The sequence below is a fragment of the Bos indicus genome, chromosome 15 (genome assembly GCF_029378745.1).
Source record: "Bos indicus isolate NIAB-ARS_2022 breed Sahiwal x Tharparkar chromosome 15, NIAB-ARS_B.indTharparkar_mat_pri_1.0, whole genome shotgun sequence".
Lineage (NCBI taxonomy): Eukaryota > Metazoa > Chordata > Mammalia > Artiodactyla > Bovidae > Bos > Bos indicus.
The window spans coordinates 63,808,504-63,828,610 of record NC_091774.1 but is presented as its reverse complement, the minus strand read 5'-3'; the positions used below and the strand labels follow the sequence as shown (position 1 = coordinate 63,828,610).

At 36.2% G+C, this 20,107-nt stretch overlaps 1 protein-coding gene and 1 pseudogene across 1 annotated transcript in view; both read left to right on the top strand.

The window, feature by feature from the left end:
- CCDC73 (coiled-coil domain containing 73) overlaps positions 1-20,107 on the top strand; it is a 116,377-nt gene that overhangs the window by 95,092 nt on the left and 1,178 nt on the right. The window contains exons 14-16 of the mRNA XM_070804003.1: positions 9,927-10,104; positions 11,172-12,674; positions 15,544-15,677. Coding sequence (XP_070660104.1) covers positions 9,927-10,104; positions 11,172-12,674; positions 15,544-15,677 — 1,815 coding nt within the window. The remainder of the gene's footprint in view (positions 1-9,926; positions 10,105-11,171; positions 12,675-15,543; positions 15,678-20,107) is intronic.
- Positions 6,071-6,760, top strand: LOC109569738 (splicing factor 3B subunit 6 pseudogene; annotated as a pseudogene).

The following is a 20,107-nucleotide window of genomic DNA, read 5'->3' as shown; positions in this document are numbered from 1 at the left end:
TTCTTTGTGGGAATATTTTTAGAAACAAATTTAGCTTTTAAATTATCAGATTATTCAGATTTTCAATTTCTTAATATGCCAGTGTGCAGAAAACAGTTGACATAGCAGGTTTGCAAAAGGCCTCTGGAAGACCTGCTTGTCAGTTTGGCTGTTGACTGATAACTGGAAATTGGATTTGGGGAGGGTTCCCACCATTTCCTAACAGACAGGAGTGATTCACTGTGCTTAAACTATTAAGTAGTTTACTTTGAACGTCTGCTTTCTTTCTGAAAGTCAGTAGTTTTCGTACATGCAAGGCAGGGAGTGACCAGCGGCCAATTAAGCTTTGAGCACCAAGTCTCTAATGAGCTTCCTAGTAGACAAAAGTTCACATTTGTGGTCACAATTATTGCTGCAGGAATTAAGCATGTCCTCTGTGACTTCACTAGGAGAAGACTCTTTTTATTTTTTGGAAATTGGATAAATTTATTCAGTTCAATTCAGTTGCTCAGTCATGTCCGACTCTTTGTGACCCCATGGACTGCAGCACTCCAGGCTTCCCTGTCTATTGCCAACTCCCAGAGCTTGCTTAAACTCATATCCATTAAGTCAGTGATGCCATCCAACCATCTCATCTTCTGTCATCATTATGTAACGTTTTATGTGGGGAAGAACTTATAGAACTTAGTTCCAAAATTCATGTGAGAGTGAAGGGAGAGAGTAAATGACACAAACAGGAGATACAAATCAGCTGATTTCAAATTCAGATTATACCTACATGCCATAAGAGAGGACTCTTGAAAGAAGTTTGTACCTCGTTTCTTCCAGACTTCATCTCTTGTGCCTTTTCCCTTTGCTGATTTTGCTTTACATTCTTTACTGTTATAAATCTTAGGAGTACAACTGTATATTGAGTTCTTTGAGTCCTTATATCAAATCACCAAACCTGGGGGTGAACTTGGAGACCTCCAGCACTGTCAATTTTGCTGATTTTTCTCCTTCAAGGAACTTGTCATTTTCATCTGAGTTATCAATTTATTGGTTATTGGCCCTTCTTCTTCTCTAATATAAACATTTAAAGCTATTAATTTTCCTCTAAGTACTGCTTTAGCTTCACTCTACAAATTCTGATGTATAGTGTTTTCATTCTTACTCAGTTGAACGTATTTTAAAATTTCTCTTGTGAGCTCTTTGACCCATGAATATGAGTTGGATCTATAACCTTGCTGTTTAATTTCCAAATATTTAAGAATTTTCCAAGTATCTTTCTGTTAATGATTTCAAATTTAAGTAAGACTTTTTTTTTTTTTCCCAATACCAAGACTTGTTTTTGGCCAAGTATATTGTCTGTCTTGGCAAATACTTCATATATTCTTGAAAAGAATGTATATTCTGTTGTCGGTTGGTGGAATGTTTTATAAATGTCAGGTCAGTTTGGTTGATAATATTGTTCAAATCTTCTTTATCCTTACTGATTTTTTGTGTACTTGTTCTGTCAGTCAATGAGAAATCATTAATTATAATTGTGAATTTATATTTCTCTTTTCAGTTCTGTCAGTTTTTGTTCACGTGTGTTTAAGCCCTGTTATTAGATGTATACACAGTTATAATTATTATTACTTTCTGATTAATTAACCTTTTTATCATTTAACATGTCCATCCTTATCCTAGTAATATTATTTTGTCTGGTATTAGTAAGCTACTGCATCTTTTATGATTAGTGTTTGCATTATGTATTTTTTTTCACCTTACTTGTGTGTAAGGTGGAGAAGGCAATGGCACCCCACTCCAGTACTCTTGCCTGGAAAATCCCATGGATGGAGGGCCTGGTGGGCTGCAGTCCATGGGGTCGCTAAGAGTTGGACACGACTGAGCGACTTCATTTTCTCTTTTCACTTTCATGCATTGGAGAAGGAAATGGCAACCCACTCCAGTGTTCTTGCCTGGAGAATCCCAGGGATGGGGGAGCCTGGTGGGCTGCCATCTATGGGGTCACACAGAGTCGGACACGACTGAAGTGACTTAGCATAGCGTAGCATGCATGTAAGGAGTAGATCTCACATGGCAAGAGAATTTTAGCTGAGTTGTTAAAAATAACTAAGAATTTCCAGATAAAGATTTAAAATAGATGAAATAGCATGAGCAAAGAATCAGAAATGTGAAATATCGTAATTCAGTATGTAAACTAGATGTCTGTTTAGCGAGGCTGCTGTAGAGGTTGCTAGCAGTGCAGTAAGTACCAGGAGAAGAGTTGAGAAGAGACTGAAGACAGACTATAAATGGCTGTATAGACTGTTCGTGGAACTTTGTTCTTGACCATGTCATTTGGGGGATTTTAAACAAGGGAGTAAAGTGATTAGATTACTTTTTAAAAAATATCATTTTGGTGATGATATGATTAGACAGTGAGACAAAGCTAAGACACAGGTCCCGGCTTGGAGAATACTGAAGTGGTTCAGGCAGGAGATATTTATTGCTGTTTTAATATTCATAAATGTACTATAGCTTGTAATATTACTTGTAAGTGGCAAGTAATTCCTACTTCTGATTGATTATAAAATGAATATAGACTTCCTTCATAAGAAGTTGATCAGCATTATTTTATTTAATCGGACTATAAATCATGTTTTTAAGAAATGTAGATAGTACAGACACTTTAAAATAAGAAAGTGCGGGTGAAGGCGCCAAGATGGCGGAGGAGTAGGATGGGGAAAACACTTTCTCCCCCACAAATTCATCAAAAGAGCATTTAAACGTTGAGTAAATTCCACAAAACAACTTCTGAATGCCGGCAGAGGACATCAGGTACCCAGAAAAGCAACCCAACTCCTCGAAAGGAGGTAGGAAAAAATATTAAAGACAATAAAAGAGACAAAAGAGGGAGGGACAGTTCCGTCCCGGGAAGGGAGTCTTAAAAAGAGAGAAGTTTCCAAACACCAGGAAACCTTCTCACTGCCGAATCCGTGCCGAGCTTTGGAAGCACAGAGGACAACATAACAGGGAGAAAAAATAAATAAACAATTAAAACTCGCAGATTTCGAGCCCTACGGTAACTCCTCCAGCGGAGAAGCAGCGCAGACGCCTGCATCCACCATTAGCAAGCGGGGGCTGGGCAGGGAGGTGCGGCGCGGGCTGCATCACTGAGAGTAAGAATCTGGCCTGAATACCCTGAGCACTATCTGAGCGAAATAATTTGGGCTAGCAAACCAGACTGTGGGATATCTACCATGCGAAAAGCCAGCCCTAACCTAAGACACCGCCAGCCCGTGCACGGAACAAAGGACTAAACAGAGGTAGCCGGCTGCAAACCTTCCCCCTCCGGTGACAGGCAGCCAGAGCCGGAAGGGGGCAATCGCAGCCCCAGAGAGACATTATCTATAAAACTGGCTTCTTTGCTAACTAAAACTTATTGGGGGTCTGGTCAACATCTGCCTGAGAAGGTGCGCCGGTTTTACACCCAGATAACCAAGTGGCGGGGAGGAGATAAGTCGCAGCATTGGCGCTCGCCAAACACCTCATCACCTGAGTTGCTCGGACCTGGGAAGAGCACAAAACGCAGCCCCAACTGAGTCTGCGCCTCTGAGGACTACCTGAGTGCCTGAACCTGAGCGGCTTGGACCTGGGAGGTGCATGCAACCCAGGGCCAGCCTCGGATTGTTCCCGGCGGAACAACCTAGAGCCTGAGCAGTGTGGGCAGGGAGGCTACACGCGCCGTGAGCGGGGGCAGACCCAGTGTGGCTGAGGCACTGCGAGCGCACGCCAGTGTCATTTGTTTGCAGCATCCCTCCCTCCCTCCCCATAGCGCGACTGAACAAAGAGAAGAAATACAGCTCCACCCACCAGAACACCGACACAAGCTTCCCTAACCAGGAAACCTTGATAAGCCACCTCTACATACCCACACACAGCGAGGAAACGCCACAATAAAGAGAACTCCACAAACTGCCAGAATACAGAAAGGACTCCCAAACTCAGCAATTTAAACAAGATGAAGAGACAGAGGAATACCCAGCAGATAAAGGAACAGGATAAATGCCCACCAAACCAAACAAAAGAGGAAGAGATAGGGAATCTACCTGATAAAGAATTCCAAATAATGATAGTGAAATTGATCCAAAATCTTGAAATTAAAATGGAATCACAGATAAATAGCCTGGAGACAAGGATTGAGAAGATGCAAGAAAGGTTTAACAAGGACCTAGAAGAAATAAAAAAGAGTCAATATATAATGAATAATGCAATAAATGAAATTAAAAACACTCTGGAGCCAACAAATAGTAGAACAACAGAGGCAGAAGATAGGATTAGTGAATTAGAAGATAGAATGGTAGAAATAAATGAATCAGAGAGGATAAAAGAAAAACGAATTAAAAGAAATGAGGACAATCTCAGAGACCTCCAGGACAATATTAAACGCTACAACATTCGAATCATAGGGGTTCCAGAAGAAGAAGACACAAAGAAAGACCATGAGAAAATACTTGAGGAGATAATAGTGGAAAACTTCCCTAAAATGGGGAAGGAAATAATCACCCAAGTCCAAGAAACCCAGAGAGTCCCAAACAGGATAAACCCAAGGAGAAACACCCCAAGACACATATTAATCAAATTAACTAAGATCAAACACAAAGAACAAATATTAAAAGCAGCAAGGGAAAAACAACAAATAACACACAAGGGAATTCCCATAAGGATAACAGCTGATCTTTCAATAGAAACTCTTCAAGCCAGGAGGGAATGGCAAGACATACTTAAAATGATGAAAGAAAATAACCTACAGCCCAGATTATTGTACCCAGCAAGGATCTCATTCAAGTATGAAGGAGAAATCAAAAGCTTTTCAGACAAGCAAAAGCTGAGAGAATTCTGCACCACCAAACCAGCTCTCCAACAAATACTAAAGGATATTCTCTAGACAGGAAACACAAAAATGGTGTATAAACTCAAACCCAAAACAATAAAGTAAATGGCAACGGGATTATACTTATTAGTAATTACCTTAAACGTAAATGGGTTGAATGCCCCAACCAAAAGACAAAGACTGGCTGAATGGATACAAAAACAAGACCCCTACATATGTTGTCTACAAGAGACCCACCTCAAAACAGGGGACACATACAGACTGAAAGTGTAGGGCTGGAAAAAGATTTTCCATGCAAATTGGGACCAAAAGAAAGCAGGAGTCACAATACTCGTATCAGATAAATTAGACTTTAAAACAAAGGCTGTGAAAAGAGACAAAGAAGGTCACTACATAATGATCAAAGGATCAATCCAAGAAGAAGATATAACAATTATAAATATATATCCACCCAACATGGGAGCACCGCAGTATGTAAGACAAATCCTAACAAGTATGAAAGGAGAAATTAACAATAACACAATAATAGTGGGAGACTTTAATACCCCACTCACACTTATGGATAGATCAACTAAACAGAAAATTAACAAGGAAAAAAAAAAAAAAAAAAACATGTATCTATAAAGCTCACTAAAGCAAAGCACAGTAAAATGAGGTATGGCAATAAAAGGTGTTAAATTTATCAAAAAAAAAAAATACTAATAAAGTGCTGAAAAATTAAAGCTGTCAATTCTGTAATAGATATTCATTGAAAGTATCTTTTGAAATGGGGGTGAAAACACCTTCAGAGAAATGAAAGCTAAGGAAGCATGCACGAGCTATAAAAAATGATAAAGTCCTTTATGAATGATGATAATATCAAAACAAAACTGGGAAATACAGGAAGGAGTAAAGAGCACTACGAACAGTCAATACTTGGATAAACATTAGAAACTATTCTCTTTTCTTAATTTCTTCATGGTAAACTATCAACATTATATTGTGAAATTTTTCAGAAAAAAAAAAAGAATATGGTATGACATAGTTCTGTCTTAGATATTATGCTAGTGGGATGAATACTGAAAATAACTAAAGTACCTCATGGTACATATTTTCAAAAAAAAAAAAAATAAGAAGACCGTGGTGAGAATTTTTCTCTCTCTCTCTGACAGGGGGAGAGGTGAAAAAAATAAAAATAAAAATAAAATAAAATCTAAAAAAATTAAAAAATTAAAAAAATAAAATAAGAAAGTGCGTCGAGTTAGAACAGCTTCCGGCGGGGTCTGGATGTTGATGTCCTGTATCTGATGCCTTGTTGCGCTCGAAAGTAAGCGAGCTCCAGAGGAGTGCGGAGAAATTCAAGTCTTTGCTGCTGTAACTTCATCAGCCCGCCAAGATGGCAATGCAAGCGGCCAAGAGGGCGAACATTCGACTTCCACCAGAAGTAAATCAGATTTTGTATATAAGAAATTTGCCTTACAAAATCACAGCTGAAGAAATGTATGATATATTTGGGAAATATGGACCTATTCGTCAAATCAGAGTGGGGAACACACCTGAAACTAGAGGAACAGCTTATGTGATCTATGAGGACATCTTTGATGCCAAGAATGCATGTGATCACCTGTCAGGATTCAATGTTTGTAACAGATACCTTGTGGTTTTGTACTATAATGCCAACAGGGCATTTCAGAAGATGGACACAAAGAAGAAGGAAGAACAGTTGAAGCTCCTTAAGGAGAAATATGGCATCAACACAGATCCACCAAAGTAAACGTTTTCTGCATTTTCACTTTGGACTAAAATCACTATTTTTTTTTTTTTAATGCTGAATATTGTGATTTCTTATTTGAGATTGAAAAAGACCCACTTGAAACTGATATATGTTAGAATATATTATGTTAATAAACTTGTAGCTTTTGGTAAAACAACAAAAAAAAATAAATAAAATAAGAAAGTGAAGATCATGCATAACCCCAGCCACCCAGAAATTATTAAAATTATGGTATATGACTTCCAGAGTTTTCCTGTACATCAGTTTGTATAGAAACAAATAGACATACATATATATGTACTTCTTAAAAACTAAAATAAAATCATACTTTCTCTGATGTTCTGTAGACCATTTTTATTTAGAAATTTATTTTATTGTGGTAAAATATATAACATAAAATTTGCCATTTTAAAGTGTTAAGTTTAAAATTACAATTATAACTCAATGGCATTAATTACAGCTACAATGTTGTATAGTCATCACCACTATCTATTTCCAAAATTTCATCATCCCAGACAGAAACTGTGTAACCATTAATCAATAACTTCTGATTTCCCCCTCTCCTCGGGTCCTGGTAGCCTCTCATCTACTTCCTGACACTGAATTTGTCTATATATTTTATATAAGTGGTATTATACAATATTTGTCCTGTTTGGTTTCTTTTATTTAGATGATGCTTTCAGAGTTCATGCATGTTGTAGCACTTCATTCCTTTTTATGGTGGAATTCCATTGTTTGAATATACCACATTTTGTGTGTTCATTCTTCTGTTGATGGACACTTGGGCTTTTACCTTTTGGCTGTTGTGCTGTTTTGAACATTGACATGCAACTAGCTGTTTGAATCTCTAGTTTTAATTTTTGGAAGGTACATACCAAGGAGTGACACCAAGTGACTTCCACTTCCTGGTATTCATGTTCTATTGTAATACCCTCCATAGAGTTGGAGTTGGATCTAGTAACTTGCTTCTAGTTAATAGACTACAGCAGAAGTGATGCAATGTTACTTCTGAGATTAGGTTATAAGAAGACTGTGGTTTCTGTCTTGGGTGAACACCCTGTCTCTCAGTCTGTCTCTCTCTCTCAGTCTCTCTCTCTCTGAGACATATAAAAAAGTCCCAGCTATCCTACCAGAGAGCCCATATAGTGGAGACGCCCTAGAGGATAAAAGGCCACATAAAAGAGAACTGGGCACTCCAGCCAACAGCCAACACAACTGTTACCCATGTAAGTGAGCCTTCTAGAGGCAGAAGTTCCAGCCCCAAGTTTCAGATGATAGCTTGACTAGACACTCATGAGAGACCGGGGTCAGAACCATCAAGCCAAGCCATTCCTCATCCATCTAAAAGATGAGATAGTAAATGTTTGCTATTTTAAACCACTGTTAACTCTTAATATGGCTGACCCTGGAACAACTCAGGGGTTAGGGGCACCAACCCTCACAACAGTAAAAAATCTGTATATAACTTATAATCAGTCTTTCATAAAAATGGTTCCTCCATATTGATGGTTCAGCATCCACAGATTCAACCAACTGCAGATGTATAGTACTAGAGTATTTACTGTTGAAGGAAATCTGTGTATAATTGGACCAGTGCTATTCCAACACATGATGTTGACATGTCAACTCTGTAAGTATCCTTCTAGGATTTCACAGTAGGTATTGAAACAGGATTTGAACCTATATTTATCCAACTCCAAAGCTCCTGGCAACTATCATACTATTTTTCTCAATCTCCTTTGCAAACTTCTCTTTTGCAAGTTTCTCTTTCCCTGCCTCTCCTTTGGGGATTTTCATTAGCATTTTATTCTTTCTTCTCAGAGTATACTCTCAAATCAGTCTCATCAACCAGTATGTCTGCAGTTGCCGTCTATCTGCCAGCGATCTTCAAACCTGTTTTTCCAAGTCAATTTTTCTCTTAAAAGCTCCCAATCAGTACATCTAAATGTTCACTAGACATCTCCACCTTTTTGTCTTAACTCTTCAGACTCAAGAGATTCAAAATGAACTCATGATATTTTTCTCTAAACCTCCTATTCCTGTTTTCTAGCTCAGTAAATAACACTCACCAGTCTCTTAGGTACCCACTCTGACCTCTGCAAGTCAGTCTTGACTTTCCTCTCAGTTTTTATATCCAGTCACTCAACAGTTGATAGTAGCTCAGTACATAATTCATGCATCTCTTCAGGCTTTTCAACTTTACTGATATCACCTGGACTGCTGTGGCATTCTTGTGATGCATCTCTCTGCCTCATGTATTGTTTCCCCTTAATTCAGTGTTTGTCAGATACCAAATGCAACTTATTAGTGATTCATGGAAATCAGCCTAGTAGTTTATGACTGGCATTGTTTTAAAAAGGAAATAAACTAATGTAGTATAGAAAACATTAGAATGTATCTCATTGAGTGGGTATGCTCATTGTGTTATGAGACATACTTATTTCTTATTGCAGTTTTTAATTAGTGAAGTTTGGAAAACAATCCATTCTTTATACTGTAGCCAGAATGGTCTTTCCAATCAGCTCATATTAATAACCTTATCTAAAATCCTTCAGTGACTTCTCATTGACTTCCTGGTAGAGTCTGAACTCCTTAGCATGCTCTTTGGGGGCCTTTAATGATCTAGGCCTAGCTCAAGACTCATTTCTCCCCATTCTTCTCACAGCATCTAAGCTCGTGCTGAAGTAAATCACAGGTAGTTCCATGAAGTAGAACTACATGAAATGACTATAGTTTTGCTTTTTTTTAACATCTGTAAATGCCATTTCTTCTCCCTGGAGTGCTTCCTTATCCCCATCTATATTAAAATTGTCTGTTATTTCTTTTCCTATCTTTCCCAGTTGACCATAAATTTTTTGAGGATAGTGACTATATTTTGTTCATCATTGTATCCCAAAGCCTAGTGCAGTGCTTCCATGTAATAATGTTCAATATTTTGGGGGAATAAAAAGATGTTGAATTGCATCACTATTTTAAAGATGCATAGAAACACCAAGCACTCAAAACAATTTGCCTGCCATGACTACTTTGCTTTTAATAAAGGAGTGATTCTTAATATGTGGTATTTGTAATAATGTGGAATGCATGTTTGAAAACATCTAAGGCTCTCCCATTTTATTTAAATATGATAGACTTTAAATGAACTTAGAGTGATCTTGTTATAAAGAGGAATATATTAAATGTAGTAAAAAAGTCATTTGGCTTTCAAATACAAATTGCTGGATGATTAACTGAAATATAGATTCCACTTTCATTAACAAAATTTGTTCAGATATTTTATGCTTTTTAACAATATGTTTTTACATTAAAGGAATCTTTTCCATTTTACACTAGAATCTTCCAGAAGTAAACACTGAAATGTCAGTGGAAAAATCAGGAAACACCATCATACAGAAATATAATTCCAGGCAAGAAATAAGGGAAGAAAATACCAAGAGTTGTTGTTTAGACACTGAATACAAAGAAAAAGGGGAAACAAAAGAAGGCCCATTTTTAGAGGAAATCATTATAGGTAATAAAGGTAACCCAGTTATATTGATGTTTTCTAATTTTTATATTGGTCTTTCAGGGGGATATCAATTTCAGTCTTCGCTTTGAGGACCTAGTAGTATAATTGGAGAAATACTTTTCCATTTGTATGTCTTAACAAAAGGACTTGTATGTCTTTTGAGCTGTTCTTTAATAGTCAGTATTCAGGGGAAAAAACACATTTTTGCTTTCCTTTCTCATCACTTACTCGTTGGCTTTTTGCATTCTGGTTTCTGCTTTCGTTTCTTTGCTGAGACTGTTCTCTGAGCTACTAGTAACCTTTTGATGACCAAATTCTAGAGCACTTTTCTTAGTTCAGATTACCTTTCTGTAACCATTGAAATAATTGACTAATTCATTCATATTGAAAAAGAGTTGTTTAAAGAAGGTAATCTGAAGGTGTTCAAACCTAGGCTGAACAACCACTTGGTGGGGATGTTGTAGAGAGAATGATTGGATTAAAAAGACCCTTCATGGCCTACAGATTATTGTAACTATACTGAAATTTTGAAATCTGTGGTTAAAACCCAGATGAATAAAATTAATATCTTAAGTAGATATTCTGTACATTTTGCCCAAAAGTATTCCAGATTTTAAAAATATTTACAAGGTAGTGAGCAAAAAAGTGAAGAAAAGAAACCAGCTGGCAACTTCTGGATCTAGGTAATAAGAGAAATTACAATATGACTATTAGTGTAAATTAATTTTTATCTAATCAGCTGTGTGTTTGTATGGAATTGTACTGTATATGCAAAAGGAAGTAACAGACTAGAGAAATAACCAGTTTGTAATGCCCTCAACTTACTTTTTTAAACCAAAACTACTTTCTCTGTTATGAAATACAAATTTAATATAAGTAGAACCAAATATTTTACCATGCTTATTAAAGGGAACTCGCTATTTATGTAAAACTGATGTCATTATGTTTGTATAATAGCTTGCCAGTGAAATATTTAAAATTAAATATATTTTTTAAAAACAGTTAATATGTGTTATAAAAGCAGGCTTTAGTATATAACCCAAAATTTTACTGTGTTCTCTTTATAACAGACTTACAGCTTTTTGAAAAAAGCTCCAAGAATAAAATTGATATTGTTGTGCCACAGGATGAAAACCAAAGTGAAATATCCCTAGGCAAAACCCTCGGCAGAGAAAAAGAATTAATTAGTGAAGGACAAACCTTGGATATTACCAACTTTACAAAAGTGGTTACTACAGAAATAAAAAACAAGGTGGACTTGGAGAAAGATAATGAGTGTACAGAACTTAAATCACCAAGTATTCCCTTTGTAGTGGCAGATTCATCAATGGAAACAGAAAAGATCCATCTAGAAAGAACTGAAGGATTAGATCTTCACCATGCAAATACACATCTGGGGGTTGAAAATAACAGCACATCATTTAACAGTATTTTAAATGAGATGGCTTGCCATACAAATCATAAAAAAGATGTTTCTGAAGATGAGCCATTCAAACAACAGTTGAGATTGTTTCCAGGGACTCAAGAAAATACCACAGAGAAGGTAATTACAAATAGCCACCAAATCAAAACAGATCTGGATTCTTCTGTAGATATAAAAAGGAATCTTGTCCAGCCTCAGAAATATAGTTTACAGGATTCAAATAATGTTATGTTAGATGATAAACAATGTAAAATAAGACAGACACAACTGTTAAATAAAAAAAGTGAATGTAGCCTATTGCCATTTAAAGAAACTTCAGATGTTCAGCAAGTTGGTGAAGGTCCTTCAGAGCAACCTCAACTAGCTATTCCTTGTGATACAGCAATCAACCACCCCATTTCTTCTGCTGTTTTCAGTGACAATTTGAATGTACTTTTAAAGAATTCAGATAAAATTGTTAATATCATGCCTATGTTGGTGACACCCAACTCAAGCCCTGGGAAAAGAACTATATGGAAAAATCTAAATGATATGCAAAACAGTCAATTTGAGAACTGTTTGGGGTGTCTAGAAAACAATGTGACTCTTTCCCATCTTCAAATTAACAATGAGAATATAGATGCTTCACAAGCCAAAGATATGAAAACTGCTAGTCATGTGAAAACTTCCACAGAAATGCAGTTTTCCAATAAAGAAAGTCAGATTGATGAGAATCAGATAACTGAAGTTAAAAAAAAAGACTACTTCCCTAATGAAAGACAGCATACATTGTTAAATAGTACAGAGAAAACGGAGTCATTAAATGACATTGTTTCAGGAAAAATTTACAGTGAAGGACAGCTGGAAGAATCATGTTCATTTCACATAAAGCCATCTGGAGATTTAGTAAACATAAGTGGAAGGTCAGCCTTTGATCTTTCAACTTCAGATAAAAAAACTGAGAAAACTCTAGTGTATGTGAATTTTTTAGGCCCTAGTTCTTGGTCAAAAGTAAATCAAATTGAAAGTCAAACAGTGAGCACTTCAACATCTAGCATTCCTTTGTTGCTGAACGAGAGACCAGTAAGTCTGTTAGAAAACAAAAAGACTGTTTCGATGACACTTTGTAAAAATGTTAGTGTGGATGAGGCCAGGAATGATGTTGGACCAGGTAAGAAAATAATTATTTTAAAAATTGCTTTTCTACTTATTATTCTTGGTAAAAATTTTCCAGATTGTTTAATATGAAAATTTATATTACTATATATATTATTTTGCCTAAATCTAAAGACTCTGTATATGTGTGTGTATATATATATATATATATATAAAAGTAGGAAAGGTTTTACTTAAATGGAAGCAGATTTCTTTTCATTTAAATCTGAACCAGTATTATCAACATAACATGTACAGAGGTCAGTTGCATTTTGGAAATTAAAAAAAAAAATCCTTTTCATTATCAAAGAACTGAAACTAGCAAAAACAATCACATTTGTGTCATTAATTTTAAATTAGGACCATCTACCTAATCCAAGTCTCTTTTTTTCTTACTTTCTAGAGCAAATGCAGTAAAGTTGTTGATAAGGCTTCTGCCTGCATTCATGTTTACTCCTTTTCTTTCTATACTAAGAACACACACAAAACAAGCTTCCTTCTCTCAGAACTGTTTTAGTTTCTCTCGCTTTCTTCTAATTTTTCCCTCCTTCCTTAATTTTTCTGTTTTGTCTGTCCCTTCACTAGCACCACAAATCCAGCTCTTTGTTTTTTTTTGTTTGGCAAGTAATAGTGAAGTGAAAGTCACTCAGTTGTGTCCAACTCTTTGCGACCCCATGGACTGCGTAGCCTACCAGGCCGCTCTGTCCATGGCATCTCCAGGCAAGAATACTGCAGTGGGTAGCCATTCCCCTCTCCAGGGGATCTTCCTGACCCAGGATGGAACATGGATGGATCCCTTGCATTGCAGGCAGATTCTTTACCACCTGAGCCACCCAGGGAAGCCAAGTGAAAGTGTTAGTTGCTCATTTGTGTCTGATTCTTTGTGACCCCATAGATGATAGTCCACCAGGCTCCTCTGTTCGTGGAATTCTCCAGGCAAGAACCCTGGAGTGGGAAGCCTTTCCCTTCTCCAGGGGATCTTTTCAACCCAGGGATCAAACCTGGGTCTCCCACATTGCAAGCAGGTTCTTTACCATGAGTCACCAGGAAAGCCCCAAGTAATAGTGAGGTGTAACATTACCTTTCATATCCTTGATATATATTGTTTGAAACAGTTTAAATTGAATCCCTTAATAGTTATAGATCAATATTGATACATTCAAATAGTCAGTATTTCAGATTGTAGGGACTGTTCTATTCTTTAGAGTGTAGTAAAGACTACCACATGATATAAAAACATCCTCCAGAATAAAAAAAGAGGGATGGGGAGGTAAATGGATGACATACACATGACTTAATATTGAAGGTACTGAAACTAGGTGAGAAGTACATTAAGGTTCGTTCTCTCTACTTTTATGTACTTTAAAATTTTCATATTAAAGACATTTTAAAATAGAAATGCAGTATATCTCATGTATAGGTATTGTATAAATGTAACAAAGATAATCACTGTTTAAGAAGTATAATAATAATAAAAATGTTTATTTGCTAATAGCAATCTCAACATGTTTAAGTTGTTGGGGCTGTTAGACAGCCTTAGATTTTTAGGGAAATTTGCCTTGACTTCCCTGGTGGCTCAGACAGTAAAGCATCTGCATACAATGCGGGAGACCCGGGTTCAATCCCTGGGTCAGGAAGATCTCCTGGAGAAGGGAATGGCAACCCACTCCAGTATTCTTGCCCCCACCCAAAAAAAGGGGGGCTCAAAGAAATATTTGGGGCTTCCCTGGTAGCTTGGATGGTAAAGCATCTGCCTACAATGAGGGAGACCTGGGTTCGATCCCTGGGTCTGGAAGATCCCCTGGAGAAGGAAATGGCAACCCACTCCAGTATTCATGCCTAGAAAATCCCATGGACCAAGGAGCATGGGCTACAGCCCACAGGGTCACAAAGAGTTGGACACGACTGAGCGACTTCTCTCTTCTTTGCCTGTTTAACAATATGCATTTAGACCCATTACAGAAATATGGCTTATTAGGAAAGCTTTGCATGGCCCCTCTGACTTTAACAGGCTTCTTTTAAAAAGGAAATTGAGAAAATTTTAAAAAGAAGTGGGAATTAAAAGCAAAGCAAGTATATCTTATTTGAATGGAGAAGTAATTAGGGAAAAATACAAAACACAAAAACACTGTAAAATCTCATTTCACAAACTCATTTTCCTAATATAATAAAATGCATTAACTTCAGATTCCATTAATTTTGTCTGTCAAATGCAGCAGTTTAATGCTGTTAGTCAATGGACAGATCTAACATTTACCATTTTCTTACAAGTCTTTCCTTCTAAATTAAATCTCAGTGATAGGATGCAAGGAGAGATGACTAAAATTCTATAGTAATTCAACTTGTAAAATACTCAGACTCATAAAAGATACTCCTAAATATCTTTTAGCCTTCAAAGACATGTTGCTCTAAATTGTTATCTATTTATTAAAACACAGTGACCCCCTACTAGACAGCCCTTTGTTGGCCTTCTTATAGTCAATTTCTTTTTAAATATAATTTAGAAATCTTTCAGTTGGTTCAGACTTTTCCCTTTGTATTAGTAAGATGTTTACTATATAAATGTTTATATGCATAGGCAGTCCAGTAACCAGGGGAATAAGGATAACATTTTAATGTATGTTATATTGTTTGAGAAGATCCTAACACTGTGTCACTGGTGGTAATGTGAAATCAGCAGGTTTTTGAAAGTAGCAATGAAATGTTTTCTGAAATGAAGTACCTAATGTAAGAGCAAAGTCTATGAAAACCAGTATTCAATATAAGAATATAGAAATTGTTACTTTTAAAATACCAAAGCATGGGATCAGAGAAAAACAAGTTTAGTCACTAAAATGAGTCCCTGGAGAATAAAATTCAGTTGTCATTTCCTCTTTGTCAACCAGATACTACCAGCATTAACAGAGTTGCTGACACTTTGAATAACTCAAGTATCCATCCAGATCCCAGGGGAGAGCCCAGTGAAGAGAGGAATGCAATTGCAAAGACTTTTTATGATTCTTCTTTTCCCACAGAACATGTAAGTCAATTAAAAATATTGCCGAGCAGACCTTAGTGAGCTAATTCTACAGATATGTGTAGAACTGTATGCATCTGGATGGTTTAAGACCTAACTGATCTCCAAAATAATATCAAGAGGGCAACATGGCACCATTTTTCACAATTAAGGTTGATGGAAAACAGCAGGAAAAAGTCACAGTGTATAAATCAAATAGATATAATCCAGCCTGTTTGGGGAAGGAGAGTGTGAGGTAGTGTATCATGTACTTCTATTTTTTAGTCACCTAAATTTAGGAATAGTGGCATTTGAGCATTTACTTATTTAAACTATTAAAAAATAGTTGACTCATTTGAGCATTTTACATTATAATAAAAGCTGTCTTAAGTTGTTTTTAACAGTGCTTAAAGGTAATTTATATTATTTTCAGAAATTGACTATTCCAAAGGAAGAAATTTGTCTATTTTAAATTATTTCAATTAAAACACAGTATGTGAAAGGATCAAATATTCATAAGTATATGATATCAAGTATGGATATAAATATTAAGCAAAGTATTTGTAGACGTTATATGGCTCCAAGAGTCCATTTGTCATATGAAAAGCAACTAACTACAATCGACAGGTTTTTGTTGGGTTTTTTTGGAAAATTTCTAAGTTTTTAAACTTAAGTGTGCAAAACTTCAGTGCAAAAATGGCTGTATTGTTCAAAGTCTAAAAAACAAATACAGCTGCTATAAGGAACCCAAAAAGGTTAGGAAAAATGACAAAAAAGCAACTGCATAGTCACTGTATATTTTAAATGTTAAAGATGCACATTAAACAACTTTTTTGAGCACTGTTACAAAGTGAAAATCATAGCAGTAACACAGCCTTATGAGTAAGTTTCTAATAGTACATTTTATTTCCATTTTTAAATTTGAGAAACCTCAAGTAAGGTAGCCTAACTGTCCCTTTGGGAAAGTTGAAACTAAAATCAGGATCTGCGTTTTTCACCTTTGCATAATTGAGCTCAAAACCAAATCATTTCAGCTTGATGTGCAAATGTTCAATCTTTAAACTGTGGTGACAAATGCACAGTAGACTAGGCACTGGGAAATCTAAGTTCTGACCTTTAGCTAATTGGGTAAGTCATAGAATCAAATCAAAAGCAAAAAGAGGCTTGAGTATCAAAGGTAGACATCCATTCTGATTGGGTTGAATACTTAACACTTCTAACATAATTGTTCTATTTTCAAACAGTTTAAGGGTATGATGGAAATTTCACATCGCCCTTTCAAGCCCATTTTTATTTAAAAAAAAAGAAAAAAACCCAATAGATAAGTTCTTTGTAGTGCATCCCTAATGCTTTTTCTGTAATTAGTTAAGAATTTCTAAAATTTAAAATTTTGAAGAAATATTCCCACAACAGCTTTAAAACCATATTGAGGCAGTGACACAAATGTGAAATAATTTTCCAGAGCATTAAGAACAGTTTGCAGTGGACTTAGACTAGGTATCTTGGCTGTTACATGCTACATTCTCAATTTTTCTTCTCAATTTTTTTTAATAGAAAAGTCTCTTCTAAAAATACTGGTGTGGGGAACACACACTAACTGTCTGTTTAGAAAAGTGATCATCACTTGGTGTCAAGTAGTGTGCTCTGTATCATTGTCCCAGCTGATGCTTGGTTACCAGTTAACATTTAATATGGGACAAATTTAAAAGCAGGTGAGCTCTTTTGCTTAGTCTACTGAAAAGGCTGTGATCCCTGGATTAAACAAGACCAATCTAACCTCTTTTACTTATCCTTTTCTACATCACAGGCTGTTGAATGACAGCTCATGGGCCATATGCAGCCTATTGCCTTGATTCTGACAACAGTAAAAGCTTATCAGAACAGCCACACCCATGCCTTCACCTGTAGTTCTACGGCTGCTTTTGCGTTAGTGACACAGTTGTGAGGGAGGCCACTTGGCCCACAAAGCCAAAAATGTTTACTCTGGCTCTTTTACAGCAAAAGTTTGCCAACTCTTGTTCTAAACGAAAAGTGAATTTTATGAAGACTTATGGCCAGAAAGGGAATATAAGTTCTTTAACTTTTTCAACATATTTTTATGTATACTGTCCACATCAGTCTTGTAAAATTCTGGGTAGTTACATTATGAGTTAATTCACTTTTCTCCTGTAGACCCAGAGTAATGTTTTTTTTTTTATTCTTAGAGGGGGTTCGGTTGGCAGCCTGCTGCAATCTTGATTACACACAGGAATGAGGATGGGAGAGAGGGGCCAGAGTAAGCAGTCACTTGTTTACACATTCAGTATTAGGTTCATTCAGAATTTTAAAATGTAACCACAGGCTTAAAGAAAGAGGACTACTGCTACTAGGCTGGGGAAAATTTTAGGCTAAAGAGCAGATCTTTTGAGTCAGGCAGAAAGAGGTGAAGAGGTGATTTTTTAAGAAGGAAAGGAAGGAGCAAAGATATATGGCAACATGTGTATAACTAGAATTACTGCTGTAGGCTGCAAAACCTAAGTTAAGCTAAATAGGACAAGTTAAGTGTAAACTGTAAAATTATATCCTGCTTCTCTCTATGGCCAATCCTTGCTTCTGCCCCTCCCACTAAGTAGGAAAAAGGGAAGTGTAATGTGTGAATGTCTCCCTCCTTTTTCCATCAAGTCAAAAGATACAGATTTTGGGAAATTGGGTAGTTTGTACTTGGTGTCAAAGCACCAAGATGTTTCTAGCATTTTGTTGGCAAAACAGGACCATTATGTCATACATATCATCAAATCATTTTACTCCAAAATTAGTAGCAACCTAGCTTTGGATTTGGTCTACTTCTGTTAACTATTCTCAGTACTGCATGAGGCCGACACACTACCCACGCATGGATGACTTTAATTCATTTTGGCTCTGTGAGCCACATAAGGTATGTTGAACACTTACAAGCCAGACATTATGAAAAATACATATTTATGTGCAGTTTATCCAGCTACTCTTTACAGAATAGCATTTTGTAACTAAAAGAATCTGATGAGAAAACTGAGGTCCACAGAAGTTAAATGAATTGCTTAAGGTCTCCTGGTGGTCCTTTGTTGATACTTTTGTTTTCATCTGTTATTTCACAAAAACATAGGCAATGAGACAGACATGAACCCAGCATCACTAAGGATCAGAGGCTAAGACTCTGAGGAGACTGGCGGTTGACTAGAATTCGCAGGAACCAAACAGAGCAGTCCAAAAGGACACATCCTTTAGGGAACTGAGATAAATGTAAATATTTAAATGCAGTTTAAAAAATTGTTACTGTATGATCTCACTTTGAAAATACATTACAAAAATATGCCACTTTTAACTGAGTACTGCCTTACATTATTTTCCAATCTAAGATCTTCACAAAGATTTATGAACAAATGACCTTCATTATAGCTTAATAACAGTAAACATTTTCTAACAACTCAAATGTCCAACAATATATTAAATTATGGAACATGGAGTATGATGGAGCCATGGTCTTTCTAGAGGGAAATGTTAAAAATGTTTTTAACCCAGCATAGACAATCATATAAATGATCCAGATTTTTAACAACTATATATAGAGAAGAGTCTAGGATATTTATATCAAAATGTTTAATGGTGGTGAATACTGGGTAATTTTAATCAAATTCTTATTCTGTTCTGTACTTCAAAAATATATTCCCATTCAAGAAAAGATTTTATCTGAGAATCTAAGAAGACCATAAAAGATTTTTTTCAAAAATTGAATTTTGTCACACCCTGCAGCTTGTGGGGAATTCCCTGACCAAGAACTGAACCCGTGCTCCCTGCAATGTAAATGCAAAGTCTTAACCATTTGCACCACCAGGGAAGCCCTCAAATTTATTTCTGATAGGGATAAACTGGAAACATGTCAACAATAGGTCCTAGTTGAATTATCACACATCCATAAGAAGTGTCTTGCAGCACTGACATTTGCTTATGAGAAGGCTGTATTGTATAGGAAACAATTCAGAAGGAAAAACTGATATAAAATTCTACAGAATGGTCAACATTAAAATATAGAGGATAAAAATAGAAAGACTAATAGCAAACAATACCAAAATGTTGACAGGTCTCTCTGGATAGTGGATTACTAGTGATTTTTAGTTTCTTTACACTTTTCTGTTTTCTAAACTTGTAGTTAATTATTTTATATTCAGAAAAAACCTTAAAAATACTTCTTTAACACAGTATTAGAAGTGTGACCCAATGTGGTGCCTTGGAAACACACCAACTTAACACCTCATTGCGCTTTCCTGTTTCTCCAACAATGGTGCTCTGAAGCCTAAGAGGAAACCTGAAGTAAAAGGCAGTTTCTATATGGCAGTTTACTTCCGTTAGCATTTAAAAATTTCCCCAGCCTTGATAGAAGATACAAAACATAGACTTGTTTGGGAAGGGCAGGGGAGTAGCAGACAAAACAGATTTTA